The sequence below is a fragment of the Halichoerus grypus genome, chromosome 8 (assembly GCF_964656455.1).
Source record: "Halichoerus grypus chromosome 8, mHalGry1.hap1.1, whole genome shotgun sequence".
In the NCBI taxonomy this organism is placed as follows: Eukaryota; Metazoa; Chordata; class Mammalia; order Carnivora; family Phocidae; genus Halichoerus; species Halichoerus grypus.
Genome location: NC_135719.1, coordinates 53,444,372 through 53,460,406, shown reverse-complemented (window position 1 = coordinate 53,460,406; position 16,035 = coordinate 53,444,372). Strand labels below are relative to the sequence as shown.

At 43.9% G+C, this 16,035-nt stretch overlaps 1 protein-coding gene across 2 annotated transcripts in view; it reads right to left on the bottom strand.

Moving 5' to 3' along the window:
* Positions 1-2,757: 2,757 nt before the first annotated feature.
* ANXA2 (annexin A2) overlaps positions 2,758-16,035 on the bottom strand; it is a 44,508-nt gene continuing 31,230 nt past the window's right edge. For both annotated transcript variants that reach the window (XM_036093439.2, XM_078079272.1), the window contains 9 exons: positions 14,760-14,873; positions 11,432-11,522; positions 10,390-10,469; positions 8,941-9,000; positions 7,097-7,190; positions 6,423-6,518; positions 5,873-5,931; positions 4,456-4,578; positions 2,758-3,123 (listed from right to left, as the gene is read on the bottom strand). In XM_036093439.2, coding sequence (XP_035949332.1) covers positions 3,064-3,123; positions 4,456-4,578; positions 5,873-5,931; positions 6,423-6,518; positions 7,097-7,190; positions 8,941-9,000; positions 10,390-10,469; positions 11,432-11,522; positions 14,760-14,873 — 777 coding nt within the window. In that variant the 3' untranslated portion in view covers positions 2,758-3,063. The remainder of the gene's footprint in view (positions 3,124-4,455; positions 4,579-5,872; positions 5,932-6,422; positions 6,519-7,096; positions 7,191-8,940; positions 9,001-10,389; positions 10,470-11,431; positions 11,523-14,759; positions 14,874-16,035) is intronic.

The following is a 16,035-nucleotide window of genomic DNA, read 5'->3' as shown; positions in this document are numbered from 1 at the left end:
ATAGCTGTTTGTGTATAGCCAAGTAAAACAGACCCAAAGATCAAGAGTCTATGGAAAAATCGAGGCCTTCAGAGGTTTAGCCAACTGTTTCCAAGTAAAATGTGTCTTTAATCTGGCAGCCAACTCTGTGACAAAAGACCTAATAGGCCATCTCATACACGCCTAGGGTTACCATATAGGGCTGTCATACACATATGGCCACTCAGGCTGTGCACTGCACAATTGAAAGGGAGATACCATTCACATAGGCTACTATGTTTAGGGTGCCATCTGGAGTTCTACAGTATGTCAGCCCTGCCCAGTCCCACCACACAGGTCAGGGGGGAATGAAATCATCCTCTTGTTCACAGTCATAGTTCAGTAAGTTTCCATGGCTACACTCCATGCATTGCCTTTAATTGCTCAAAGAATAAAATCAAAGTTCTTATTATCAGCTGACAAAATGTTAAAGCCTGCCTGGTGCCCTTTCCCTTCTCTTACAAAGTAAAATTGTTTGGGAGACTATTCAAATCTCCAGATGGTTATTTATTTCAAGAAATGGTTTGGACAGCTTCACTGAGGGCAGACTGGAACCCAGAAGAATAGGAGACCAAAGTCTAAGTGCCGTCTCTGTCAGTTTTGGATAACGTGAGACGATCACTGCTCCATACAGGGAAGAGACAGCAGGCAGCATTTGGAACAGTTCTCCCAGAGACTTTCTGGGGCCAGTCCGCCTTTCGGACTTTCCCTCATGCCTGCTGGAGGGTCCAACCAGCCAGAGCAGTGGCCAGGGTGCCCTAGGCATGGTGGGAGCAGGAGCCTCCCCACATTCTGCCTGTACCGCCTTGCCTTCTCCTACCACCTTCCCCTTTGCAGCCTGAAACACACTTTATGATGAGAAGCAACAAAGCCCAAATGCTTCCTGATAGGAAACATTACTCCAGACAGCCCCTGCCCAGCCCTATCAATTTTGAGTTCAATACCATAATTTGGGGTTTTAACCCCATAAAGACCCTGCTTCTTATGCAGTTCCTTGAACTCTGTCCAAGCACAAAGAAAAGTCTTTCTTGGGATTTGAGCATCAGTTCGAATATGTATAGGAGGATACATTTGAGAAAATACTATTTTCACCTAACATACTTTTTAAACAATAGCTTAGTGGACTTACGGGCACATCATGGGCCACTCAAGAGCCATGCTCCATCTGAGTTTCTATCCAAAGTTTGCCAAAGATCAAAATGGCAAATCATTCAGCCCACAGATACACTTTGGTCAACATAGTGTCACTTTAATTGAATTTGAATGCTTCAAGTGGGGCAGGCGGTCTTCATTTCTCCAGCCCCACACCCCTGGCCCCCATTCTGTTCAACTAGCCATTTTACACATTTATTCCCATTACCTGCTTACTCCCTGCAGACAGTACTGAGTGTGCCCTTCTTCAGCCAGGTTCAGGAATGAGCAGTTAACACAGCATCCTCTGACCAGGAGGAAATACAGTAGAAGGGTTTGGGGAGAGTCATCAACTCCCTCTGCCTCTGGCCCTACACCCTGCTTAGGGGAAGGACGTGCGTAAGCAAGCCGTCCAGTGTCCTGGACTAGCAGCCTATGGACAGCATCTTTACATGATACACATCATGTCTATTGCAGTCTATCCACAAAAGGATGGACCAGAAACCAGGTAGTCCTAGAACAGCCCCTGGCTGGCTAGGAGGGGTGGGAAACATAATTCTTTCTGTATACAGTCTTGGTGCCTACAGCACCAACAATGTGAATCACCTGTTCCATTATCAGAACCATAAAAACCTGGTGGAGAGCTTCCTCCCTGCTGTAAAAACTTCACCTTAGATTTTCGGACACAGCAAAAATGCTTCCTCCTCCTCTGGGTCATCTTCCTCAATCCTCCCAAAAGCAATCACTTTCTTCTCTGTGCCCCCAATCCACTTTTGTTACACCCCCTTACAAGAATACTATAGCCCGGGCGCCTGGGTGGCTCAGTTGGTTAAGCAACTGCCTTCGGCTCAGGTCATGATCCTGGAGTCCCGGGATCGAGTCCCGCATCGGGCTCCCTGCTCAGCAGGGAGTCTGCTTCTCCCTCTGACCCTCCCCCCTCTCATGTGCTCTCTCTCTCCTCTTATCCTCTCTCAAATAAATAAATAAAATCTTAAAAAAAAAAAAAAAAAAAAGAATACTATAGCCTGACTCACTGACAGGTGCGTCCTTGAGGTTGGGGCAGAACGTTATTTATTTCTCTAAGTCTAATGGCTTATAGACATATTTGCAGTATTTGCTAGAGCCTACCATGCCATCCCACTCCTCTTCCCAATTGGAGGCCACCACTGACGCTGGTTTTCACCTAATTTACCTGTAAAAAGATAAGCAGATGGGAGTTTTCCCCTAGAGGTACTATCATCCCCTGGGCATGAAGAGCTGTGCAAAAGGACTTTCTAGTATAATGGAAATGTTCTGTGCCTTTGCTGTCCAATACACTGACTGCTAACCACATGTGGATATCGAGCATTTGAAATGTGGAGAGTGTGACTGAGGAACTGAATTTTTAATTTTATTCATTTGTATTAATTTAAATGTAAATAGCCACATCTGGATAGTGGCTATCGTATCAGTCAGATGAGTTCTAGAGCTTTACTCCTCCAGGGGACAGCTTTACCAGCTGAACAATACAGCCCTTATGCATGCATGTTTGATTTTTATTTATTTATTTATTTTTTGACGCGTGTTTGATTTTTAAACAATTAAGTCAAAAGCAAGGTCGACAAAGTATTTGTTTATAAAGTAAAAATTCAGTTTATTCATCTGTTTATGACACAGTACACAAGAGGCAAAGTGTTTCACATCATAGATTTCACTTCCAACTCCTTGGAATGTTCATTTCTTTGGCTAAAAGGAGAGACTAGACATGAGAGGCAGGCAATGCTTAGGCAACTGACATAAGGATGGGGAGGGGGTGATGCTAACACTATCCTCACGGGGACAGGCACAAGGGGTCTGTTAGTCACAAGCTATTTTCTAGAACTGTTAGCTGGAAACAAAGGAGCACCACTGCTGGGTGCTCATCCGTCGTGGGCCTCAGTCATCCCCACCACACAGGTACAGCAGCGCTTTCTGGTAGTCACCCTTCGTGTCTTGCTACAAATGGCCAAGGAGAAAAAAAGAAATTCAGCATCCGAAAAAAAGACCCCAACTCTGCAATAGCATAGAAGCAGGCTCAACGCACACAGAGAGCCTCCCCTAGCAGTAGCAAAGAGAAGGCTCTGTGGGACCTGCCCAGACACAAAGACGCAAGCCATCATCAGCAGGCCCTCAGGGAGTCTGGCCCAGGGGAGACCTTCGAGTGACATGACCACAAGGGCAGAGAGAAGGTGAGGTACTAGGGATCCACACAGCGAGGAATCAGACCCCCACAAGCCGGCCTGCTCTTCCTGCAGTGAGGTCCTGTAAGCACCACCACTTTCTCGCCGGCCCTCACGCTTCCATAGAAGATGAGGGCCTTTCCTGCCTCTCAATGCTGTTTCCAGGATTCTTAAGGTCATGCAGGAATAAGCTAGTGAAGTGTGGAAACGTGTGCCCTAATAAACCCGGGCATACCAAACCCACCTCAAAATTCATCCTTGGTTAACCACTGACATGCCTTTGAAAATGTCAGGGTCTTTTAGAAGGGGGGGGGGCTGCAATGCCTGTCTGACATACCCAGCCGGGGGACACCGTGAGCAGCACCCCCTTGCATACGAAGGCTGCATCTCTCCAAAACAGAGACTAAACTGATGGGAGAGATGCAAGTTCTGAGTAACTAAACACTGCCAGGCCTATCGTAGAGGACTTTCAAAAAATGGAAACAGTCGACCCTTAAACAGTACAGGGCTGAGGGGGACCAACCCCCGCCACCTCTGTTCCACCCTGACACAAATCCACATATAACTTCTGACGCCCCAAAAACTTAACTATTGATAGCCTACTGTTGACCGGGAGCCATACCAGTAACATAGACAGTCAATTAACACATATGTTGTATGTTATGTGTACTATATACTATATTCTTACAATAAAGTAAGCGGGATAAAAAAATATTAGTAAGAAAATCAGAAGGAAAATACACTTACAGTACTACATTGTATTTATCGAAAAAAATCGATAAATCAATCATTCAAACCTGTGTTGTTCAAGGGTCAACCACTTAATAAAATGTAAAATTTAATTGATGTCAGCAAGTCTTGCAGGATCATTGTCATGAACACCAATTATCACTATAGAATAGCAGATGTGGGAAGTATAAAATCTTTGCCGGTCCCTCTAAGATTCTAGGACAAATCAAAATAGACCCATGGTATCTGATGACTAGCAACTCTTCCCCAAGGAATTAGAAAACCACCACTTTTGTCATCATTCTGACAGGCCCCCGGCCCGGGGACCCAGGGCCTTCTGGATGGCCAGGGAGGGCCAACACATCACCAGAGGGCTTACCTGGATGTAGTAGTACAGGGACTTGCTGTACTTCCTCTTGAATTCAGACCTAATTTTCAACATGTCCACTTCACTGCGAGAGACCATGATTCTAATCAGGACTTTATCACGAGTCCCCTTGCCCTGAAAGCCAAGTTGATGTTCCAAGTTACAATTTGCTGACAATGTAATCCAGTAAGTTTTCTTACACATGGAACTCATCTGAGTTCTTGATGCTACTCTCTAAGAAACTGCAAAGGTAATGGTGAACTACTCCTTTAAGAAAAACGATCATATCGGGGCACCTGAGTGGCTCAGTTGGTTGAACATCTGAATCTTGATTTAGGCTGAGGTCATGATCTCAGGGTCATGAGATTGAGCCCCACGTCAGGTTCCGTACTGGGCGTGGAGCCTGCTTGAGATTCTCTCTCCCTCTCCCTCTGCCCCTCCCTCACTCCCTCTCTAAAAAAATTAAAAAGAAAAAATAAATTAAAAAAAGAAAAATGAGCACCTTGGAATTCCAAACATGCCAGGATGAAATCAACACAAAGCCCCACTATGCTCACTAAATATACTTGCATGAGCACCAAGTACGGCATGGCTCAGTTTAAGAAGTGTGAGGGTTTACACATGTAACAAACAGTTCCTGGCTCTCGGGGCTTAAAGAACACATGCCACCACGTGTTCACTGTGGCTCTGTGCCATTTTGAATGGTATAAATAGTAAAGACCACTGAGTTTACTTCCAGAGTCTCAGACCAGAGGCACCGAGGAACAGGTCCTATCTGACACAGAACCCGAGGGAGATGGGAGTGGACGAGGGGTGATCCAGGAAGAAGGGCCAGGAAGCCAGAAAGCACAAGGGGCATTTGAGGCATAGAAAATGGGACAGGATTGTGGGAAGAGACAGTCCATTCAAGAGACAGTTACAGGGCTGCCTTCGGAGTCAGACAGACCCAAGTTCAAAGGTGGCTATGTAATGTCAGACGAGTTGAAGCTTTCTGAGCTCCAGTCTCCCGATCTATAAAGAAAATAACACAAGCCACATGGGCTTTTTGGTAATGATTTCAGATGAAGTAAGTAGCACCACGTCTACTGCACAGTGGTTGCTTGGTAATCTCTCCCTTCCTTGCCTGTCTTTACTTTGGGGTAATGGAAGGCAATCCCTGAGAAATCTAAGCAGGAATCAGACACGATTACCATCTGGTACTTTATTTTCTACCTGCACACAAACACATGTTCAAGTAGTTGGGGAGAGACAGAGAAGACTGACTTGTGGTCTTCTCGTCTGTCAAATACAACCACGGCTGACCAGTACACTCCTGCACCTGGACGGCGGGGGCCCTTCCACCATCCACTAGTCAAGGAGACTTGGTTTGGGGCACAAGAGATGAAAAGCCTAGTGTGCAAACATGGACCTCTCAGCTGAGTGCCCTTACCTTCATGGAGTCGTACAGCCGGTCAGCAAAATACAGGGGCTTGTTCTGAATGCACTGGACTGTGGAGAGAAGAAAAGGGGTCAGCTGCTCCTCTCCTCTCCAGTGAGGCATGAGACCCTGACCCCAGGGCACAAACAAGATGACCTCACATAACAGGAATGGGCTGCAAAATGGGAAAAACTAAAGGAAAACTGGGGATCCTCTGAAACTCAGCTCCACTGTCATTTTAAACCAGGGGACACTAAGGGCTGCAGAAAAACCCGAGTGGATATGTGAGATTCCCCAACAGAGCCCTTTTTCTTGTCATCTTATTCTTTCTGGGCAATTCCTCACTCTACCAGCTTCAAGCCCTCCTCAGTTTCAGATCTTAAATTTATACAGTGAAGATTATACAACTACCCAAATCAGGTAAATGAGCCACACATCCCAAACACATGTGAATGAAAAGGATTGCCACTTGTCACTTCTGCTATGGTACAGTTTCCTGAAAGCTGAAAGGGATGGGCCAGGGGTGGGGGTTGGGGGGAGGGGGGTTGCCACACTTGCTCACCCAGGTTCAGGAAAGCATTTTCCAGGTCTCCTTTGACCTCCTTCTTGATGCTCTCCAGCATGTCATAAGGGCTGTAGCTCTTGTACCTTTCAAATACTAAGGAAAAGCAAAAAGTAATTACTATAACAGAGTCGCTAATCAAAGCTGTCAATGATCACTCACATGGTATGTACCATGGTAAAAACAACTAAACAACTGGGATGATCACAGCATCTTAGAGGATTAGGGGTTGTCATGGTGGACCAGAGCTGACATGGCACTGTTTGGCTTGAGACAGCTGTACCAGGCACCTGTCCTGAATGGCACAGCCTGGGCCACATACTTTGACCATCTTTAACTCTGAGTGGAACCTATTCTACTTGGAAGCAATGAGAAACAGTACATAGTGTCCAGGAAACTCCATTACTTCAACAAATATGGCAAGATAAAATGATCCTGGACAAGAAGGAGCAGCAAGCTAAAGCATCAAATGTGGAAAACATTTAGGAGAAAGAAGGATCCAAAACGGGAGAGAAAGGCAAATGGATCTGGTGATGGAAGATGGATGAGATTATGGGGTGCAAAGTAGAGAGTGAACTTTCTTCTGGCAGACCCATGCCCCAACACAGATAACCAACAAGCTGGGCTGAGAGGACCATCCCTAGGCTCGAAGACCTCTTCAGTATAGAACCCACCTTTCTGGAGGTGACACACACTCCGCTCAGTCATGATGCTGATCCACTTGGGCACATCAGTTCCTTTCCTCTTCACTCCAGCATCATAGAGATCCTACAAGTACAATCAGCCAAGAAAGTTGACTACATGATCCAAGGTAAGGTCATAAAAAAATGTCATGCAAAAAAACTCAAAACCCATACACTGAAAATTCCAAATGAGAAAGGATGATTGCACTAAAGACATGGGCAAAAATGTTGTACTTAAGTCAAAAGTCTTAAATAAGAGCAGTCTTCCTTAGGCACAAACACAGCATGAGACTAGATCGTGAGGTGTGTGCTGTACACATCTACTTCCTTGAATGCCAAAGGAAGAACCAAGAGCTTCTATTCCTATATAGTAGGACAAGTAAATGTTCATTAGCGTATACAGTCCTCCTTCCTTTGGTACTTTTGTTAGCAAATAAGCTAATGGTTGTCTGCTGAAGACAGCTCAGATCAGGTGCCACACACACATTTCTTAGAGACTCAGGAAGTCTCCCTTTTAGTTTCTGGAAAATTTAGGGGCTACAGGTAATGCTAAGAATGGCAGGGAGGAAGGGAGGAAGACTTACACAAGGATAAGATACTCATTCAGTGACCACCCACTATCTAGGAGTTGTAAAACCTAACTTCTATTACTTTATTTAAAACCCTTCTCTACCTCCTGCTAAAGGTGCTGTGTGAAACATATTGAATTTTATTTTATTTGTTAAAGATTTTATTTATTTACTGAGGGAAAGTGGGAAAGGGGGGAGGAGCATAAGGAGAGGGAGAGAGAGAATCTTAAGCAGATTCCATGCCAAGTGCGGAGCCTGACGTGCGGCTCGATCTCACTCAGATCATGACCTGACCTGAAATCAAGAGTTGGATGCTTAACCAACTGAGCCACCCAGGTACCCCGAAACATATTGAATTTTAAAACTAAAATGAATTTAAATTAATTTTGTTCTGAAACTCTCATAAAATGCTTTGAGATAGTTGTTGACCGTCTGGGAAAGGCACGCAGTTCATAATGATCTGAATTAGCTTAACAAACAGTTCTTAGTGATTATGGGACTAGAACCAGCAAAAGTGCTGTTCAACCAGAAAAGAAGGGTCTCTGCTACTCTCCCCGTTTTCCCTCACCACAAAGGGCAATAAGCCTTCCTATCCCTGGCTTTGCCTCCACCATCTTCTTCCATTGTGCCATGTTGTATACTGGTGTTTATTTGTATTAAATGCACACCAGTGCACACAGACTTATCACCCTGCAGAATCTGGTACTTTCACACAAGCAAAGCCTAAGGCGGAGAGTCTGCTTCTCCCTCTCCCTCTGCCACTCCCCCTGCTGGTGCTCTCTCTCCCTTCCTCTCTCTCTGTCAAATAAACAATAAAATCTTAAAAAAAAAATGACACCGTGACTCCTGAGATTAGGTGATAACAAGCATTTGGCTTCTTCCTTGCTTTCTCTCTTGGATCACTCACTCTGGGGAAAGGCAGGTGCGAGGATGCTCAAGCAGGCCCTTAGAGAGGCCCAGGCGGAGAAATAGAAGGCCTCCTGCCAACAGTCACGTGGCTGGGTGATCTTGAAAGTAGATCCGCCTAATGCTGTCAGGCTTTCAGACAATGCAGCCCTGGTCAATATTTTGGCCCAGCCTCATGGGAGTCCTGAGCTAGAAAAACCCAGCTAAGCCATCCTCACAGAAACTGAGAGATGTTAAGTGTTGTTGTTTTAAGCCACTAAGTTTGGAGGTAAATTGTTAATACAGGATCGATAACCACTGTACAGACTATCTAGAGACTTGCTAGAAAACAGAAACTCAAGCAAGAAGCTTGGCACTTACCCGGGCATCTTGGTCAATCAGTTCATAATCAATGACAGAGCCATCCTCTGCTCTTCTACCCTACAGAAGAAAACAAAAGTAAGAACATCAAACAGGTTTCTTTGTGTGTTTTAATGTTGAAAATTTTCTCTCCAACTCATGTAAACCATTATTTAATTTATGGAACACACATATACTTAAAATTTTTCTTCACTTTGAAGTCTAGACCAGACCAAGACTGGTAAAATAATTGAGGCAGTGAAGTGGGAGGGGTGTGCCTCACCATCATCAACCCCCTCCTGGGACAAGCACTTACTAGAATTCCCACTACCTCCAAAAAAAAAGCGCTAATGACACTTAGTTCCTTCCCTCAGAGAGCTTACCATCCAGATGGAAAAATAAGCATGGAATAAAAGGTAAAACGGCACAGTGATCCACGGTTTACACAGACATAAAATGCAGAAGAAGGGAGAGATCTGTCAGTACGGTGAGCGAAGTCTGCGGACAACGGGGCAGGGCCGAGGTGAGCACTGAGGCCTGAGTCAATGAGGCCAGTAAAGGCGTGGAGGAGAAAGCCATTCCCCACGGAAGAACAGCACAGGGACAGGCTGAGCACGCCACAGGTCAGTGAGGTGCCACACAGCTAGAGCAGAAGGTAAGCAGGAAGGAATCCTCGAAGGAAGACGTAAGGGAGGGACAGGGTCTAGGGAACTTTTATAGGCAGTTAAGAGTTTGGATTTGATGTAGCAGAAATGGGTTTTGATCAAGGGAGTGAATTAGTGAATGTGGACTCCAGAAAGATGGGTGGTTGGTGGGACACAGGACGAGGAGTTGGCGGGGAGGGCTGTATGGAGTTGTTACAGTAACAGAGATATGAGTGGGCAGGAGGCAGCATACCAATCAATCATTTGTCATGGAGGTTCCTGGAGAAAATAATTTCTCTTCCCTCCCCTGGCACATAGGCCTTAAATTGCACACTGGTCAGATTTCAGACTCAGAAGGGAAATGCCTTTCGTCCACATTTCTGTGTTAACATTAGCAAACAAAGACCCCCTCTGTGGGCAAAGGACTACCTGGGCAAACCCTCTCATAAGAAGTGAGAGCAGAGAGAAGGAAAGAAAAACAAGAGGGTCACTTCCCACCGGGCCTTATGTGGCCATAGACAGAGGCAAAGTGACCTTCCCCACGTCATGCGGTGAGGGCTGGCACATAATCCAGGCCAGGACTTGAGAGCTGCCTGCTCCTCCTCTGGCCCCAAAGTCCATTTGACCATGCGGTTTCCCAGGATAAGAAATCCTATTATACAAAAATGACAACTCTGCAGTGACAGTGCACACCCCCTGTCAGAAATGCAGCTGGAATTTCTGATGCAGGCACAGAGGATTGAGTTAATTTGTTCCCAGGTATAAAATGAAGTATGGGACTTGCCTTTGGAGGAAACAAGGACAAAGAAATAAACCGGAAACCAACCTTTGCAAGGGCAACCATCAGCTTGCGGAAGTCACCAGATGTGTCAGAAACGATGTCCTTCTCCAGATCAGTCTTGTACACTTGGAAAACAACACATCTGGTTTTATGCTTCCTGCCTGTGCAGCCAGCCAGCCAGCCACCCCAACCGCCCCCACCCCACTAAGCCTCTGAGGAGCAGAAACAGCTGTGGCAGCATGGATGTATCCACCCACATGAGGGCAGATGGTCCATGATTTATTTTATGATTTTTAGCCTCATAAAATCAGAGCCAAATGTTATTATCAGTGACAGGAGATAGAAAGGGCAGGATCAAATCAGGAATCCTCAAGCTCACCTTTGATCAGTGACCTCTTTTGTAGCTAAAAATACTGTTTCTCAAACTTCTTGACTATGAAAACTCAGTTTGAACATGAAAAGAATTTGGAAGGCTACACACACACACACACACACACACACACACACACACAATTGTGCTTTGCTATCCACTGAATGAGAAAATGCACAGTGGCAAAAGCTAGTAAGAATTAAAGAGTACTTTTGAATGAATCTGTATTTTATTATTCAAAATAGCTTCTACATTGAAACCTAGGAACTGATACACATGTAAGCTACATCACTGATTCCACCCACAGCCTTCTGTAGTGCTGGGTGCACACATATCCACAGGCCTCTTGCAATAATTATCCACAATCCATAGTTGGGAACTTCTTAAGCAGAGACCAGAAAGCACCCAATACATTAAATCCATGTACAATGCTTTCTACCCCTCCCATCAGACCCTTAAAAAAAAGAAAAATTTTGCTTTCTCTCCTTTCCCTCCTGCCTATCCTTTTATAGAAATTCTAGTGGAGTCTAATTACCAAAACGGGCCACAAGAAGATAGAGAAGAGGGACTTGGACCATGGCAAACCCCTGGACAGTCCAGAGAGCACTTCTGCATAGATAATCTGGGCATCCTGTCCCCAACACATGGCCCAGGGAGCCATGACGAGGTTACAGAAATTGGGCTGAGAAGGTGCATCAAAGAACTAAGGCTACTCACTTTCTTTGTAGACTCTGTTAATTTCCTGAAGCTCTTGGTTGGTCCTTGAGCAGATGATCTCAATGAGGGAGTCCTCGTCAGTCCCCAGCCCCTGTGAACCAGGCAAGAGACATCAGTAGGGAAAGTCCTCTTGGCCATTAGCCTACTTCTCTGATCCCAATCAGGTAAATTGCAAACCTGGATTGGGTCAGTTAGCATGCTCCTTTCTAGATTCCTACTGAGGGATCTGTCCTGTATTCCTCGGCACAACATAATGTTATTTTCTATTTTTTAAAAAAATGCTTCACTAGAATAGGGGCACCTGGGTGGCTCAGTTGTTAAGTCTCTGCCTTCGGCTCAGGTCGTGATCCCAGGGTCCTGGGATCGAGCCCCACATCAGGCTCCCTACTCGGCGGGAAGCCTGCTTCTCCCTCTCCCACTCCCCCTGCTTATGTTCCCTCTCTCACGGTGTCTCTCTCTGTCAAATAAATAAATAAAATCTTTTTAAAAAAATGCTTCACTAGAATAAAAGATGGTATAAGTGATACATCTGAGCTCAACTATATCACTATAGTTGCCTTTGGGTGATGGGTTTACAAAATGAGTAACTTTTTCTTCTTCCTATTTTTCTTTATTTTTTAAATTATTTTAATAGATTGGGAAATTTTCTTTATTAAATAATTCTGCTCAGTAATTTAAAATACAGGAATATAGACAGTTTGTTGTCATTTGCTGCCAGCATCACTGGAATGGAATAAGTCTTTTGCCAGGGAAAGGTACAGATAAGATAAAATTTTTAGCTTCACCTCTTTGAAATGTAAAATTGGGTTAATGTTAAAAATTTCATTCTTGTACTTCCATTTTTGCTTGATTACTATGCACTCTTCAGGCATTTTAGGGAAGCAAAAGGAAATAATGAAGTGCCAAATAAACCTAGACACCAACACTTTATTAAGGAATAAGAATTTGATGGGTGATGTATTCAAATTTAATATATACACTTTTGAACGTGGCAGATAGCTTGAAAGGACTCAATGAAACATGTATTTCAAAGCTGGCTTCATGATCAAAGTCAAGATTTAATAATCAGGATTCTCTAATAGTTGTCTTTCCGAATATGGAAATATCACTTTGAACTAAGTAGAATTACAACTGTTTAAAATGTAAATCAATTATAAGGTGTTAACACAATAAGAAACTTACTTATCCACATGAAAAGTGTGTCAGCTATTAATTAAACTTATTAGAGTTTCTATGCCCCTGAAAAGTGGTTTGTATAATATAAGCTAAACCTCAGGTTAATGGTTAATTTTGAATTTTATTCTTAATCTAAATCTCTGAGCCAATGCCTCTTCTTCCAGAGTTTTTAATCATGATATGTAGAGGTTCTAGCACAGCCAAGCTTTCTTCCCACCTGAGCAAAAGGTCTACACAACATTCTATACACATGTTACAGAGTGACTACTGAGTGTCTTCAAATATGTTAGGGGCAGGTTTTCAATCTTGAGATGATAGAGATAGTCTAAAAATGACTCATGCCTTGGAAGAAACGCTATGTCCTGACATAGTTACAGTGTAAACACGTGTGACACTAGAAGATGTTTTCTTCCACTGATGATCTACCAGTGTTAACATCTGAGGATTCAAAAAGCATTTTTATCTCTGGATTCAGAGGTGACCTTGGAAATTTCCAAAACGTGGCCCACGCTTCCCACAGACTGTCCACAATTCCTATCACAAGGGCAACTTCTACCATAACATATGGCTAATCCTGCCACTGGTATTGCCAGAAGTCAAAACAGATTTTTTTTTTAAAAAGCATAGCTCAGTTAATGTCACTTCGAGCTTTATGGATTTCAGAAGGGTGCTCGGCTGTGAGGGCTAATGGGAGAGCCAGCACAAGGTCAAAGATTTAGTAGTCAAAACACCTTTCATTGGGCCCTGTTACGGAGATTCCAGCGGTGAGTGACAGCTTGAGCAGGTCCATTTCAAGTCACTAATACCTAGTAATAGATACTAGTAAAATTGCGCACATCACTAAACTAAATACATTTTTGACGAAAGTAAGATAAACTGATCTGAAGTGATGATGGCCAGGGACAGGCTGACTCATCCATGGCTCCAAAAAACCCCAGATTTGGTTTTCAGGAGTGTCCTTTTTATCAAGCAGGATCATTAAATGTTGCTGACATTTTGTCCTTCGTCATTATACCTTCTCTGCAATACAGCCTACTTAGGAAACTCAGAGCCAGTCCGCTCAAGTAAGCTGAGCACAGCTTGGGCTAGGCTGGAGAACTGAAGGAAGAAAGAGATTCCCCAACAAATCTTGTGGCAGCCCTGAGCTATCAAGTCCTGGATGGTGGAAATGCCTGGTGTGCGAAGCTGCCTCACTCTCAAGCTGCTGTCTGGGGAAAGAGATGCCATGAACTGTGACATGAGCTCTGGTGACAGGTTTATAGCTTGGTCTCTTCATAATTCAGAAACAGGAGCATCACAGAAAACATACTTGGACTTCGAATAAAAAAATGAGAACCATAGCTCTCCCCCCACCCCCACTCTGGAGGCTTTACCCAGTTTTATCAGCAGAGGGCAGTATCAGATTAGTCAAAGTGTTCCAGGCACATACTATAAAAGGGGTTATGTTTTGCTGTAAAATGCATTTATGCTTATGCATCTATCACATTTATATAATACTTAATGTTTTAGGTACACAAAGAATTCAGGGAGTTTCTAACCTGGAATTTCTACTATCTAATGTAACCTAAAATTCCAAATAACTTTGCAAAAACAAAAAAACAAACAAAAGAGTTAATCTGTGCTAGAATACTTTGAACAAAACACAGGTACCAATTACAACCTGAAACCACCCTTTATATGTACTGTAATGTCCTGATTTGCCTGAATTTGAATCAAACAATGGGACTGACAGGAGAAGGTCAGAAGAAGAAACACCCAAGAGAACATGGGCAGAATTTGCAAGCTTCACTTGACAAAAGCTATGAGTTTTACTTCTGCCTTAATGTCACAACAAATCTTTTTTTAAGGAGGAAGTGTAATCAAGGAAGTAGTTTTTCCAAATGGTATTCCAATTGCCCAGGTGCCAAGCAGTAGCAGCTGGATAACTGACTTCCCAGCATCATGAAATTTCTTTACAGTCTTAAAAAGAGTAATGAAATATTTTTGGTACAAATCCTGAGACTTATAGCTTCAGTTCATTAGGAAAAAAAAAAAAAAATGGTTCCAAATGAGAATTCAACAAAAATGAAAATCACCTAATTATACCCAGAGAGCTGTAATTCACAAATATTAATGGCGGATTTGACAGAGAGTGCATCTCACACATGTTTACCTTCATGGAGGCTTTTAGCTCAGAAGCATCATACTGAGCAGGTGTTTTCAAAAGGCCCAAAATCACGGTCTCCAGGTGGCCGGACAAGGCTGACTTGAGTGCTGATGCAAGTTCCTTCAGAAAAACGGGCAAGAACATGGAAAACGTGGTTGGTAACCAATATTCTCTTTAAAACCAGTGAATAAAACAAAAGCAAGCAGGATGTGTTTGTAAAACGGATTGTGATTCCTGAACACTCTGGGATCTCAGACCCAACTGTCTCAACTGCATTCCCTTCAACAGACTCCGATGTCAGAAACCATAGGATCAGACTTTGCTCTGACAAAATCCCTTGATATCCAGGCTGACTGAGGCATCTTCTTCCAGTCGTTACAAAGAAACCAGGGCAGTATGCAACTCCTCAGAAAGCTAGGAATGTGAGGGCACTTTATAGCACACTTGCAAGTGATAACCACTCATGGAAGGTAGGGCACTTTCCAAGGTCAAGGCCTCTGCTAAGAAGGAGGTGGTCAGAGTAAAAGATGTTGGTGCAGCTGCGCCAGAGGTGGCTCCTAAAAGTCTCCGGAGGAACCAGGAGCCCCACCATGGGTGGAAGTTGGATCACGAAGCTTTCCTATGCAAATCGCTTCATCTAGGACAGAGAGAACATCTATTTGTCCACACCAATTCGGGACAGAGCTGACAGAGACAACGGGAGAATGAAGTCCCTACTCTGCACTATTTTTTAAGGTTTCCACTGTCACAACGTAGATTGTTAAGTCAGAGGTCTGAGTCAGCCCCAATGTATGCAGACAAATCCCCGAACTCAATGTGTCTCTTTACAGGACTTAAGCTGGCGATTAAACGCCCTACACATCATGAGCACTGAGTGATGCCTGAACTCTCCCATTATTTTTTTTAATTTTCCTTTCTTTTCACTTTTTCCCTCCATTCTCTCCCTTCCTTCTTTCTCTCCTGCTTGCCAGCAGCACCCCATGGCATCTATCATGGTTAGCCTCTAGAAGTATATGCAGGTGCCAGGAGGTGATGTGTAGTCTGCTTCAGGGAGAATCTTCTCAAATCATTCCTAGGTGGTGAGAACTGAGATGGATCTTGGAAATCATCTGGACCATGCATTCCACCACCTACTCTCTTCTGATTCCCGGTGTCCTAGTAACACAGCACACTTAGAAAGGGACTTGAAAAACAACACCTTCTAATTATAGCACCAATTTTCCAATTTGGAAATCTGAGGTTAGGTCATTCCAAAGTTAACCTACCCTTGACACCCCTCTAC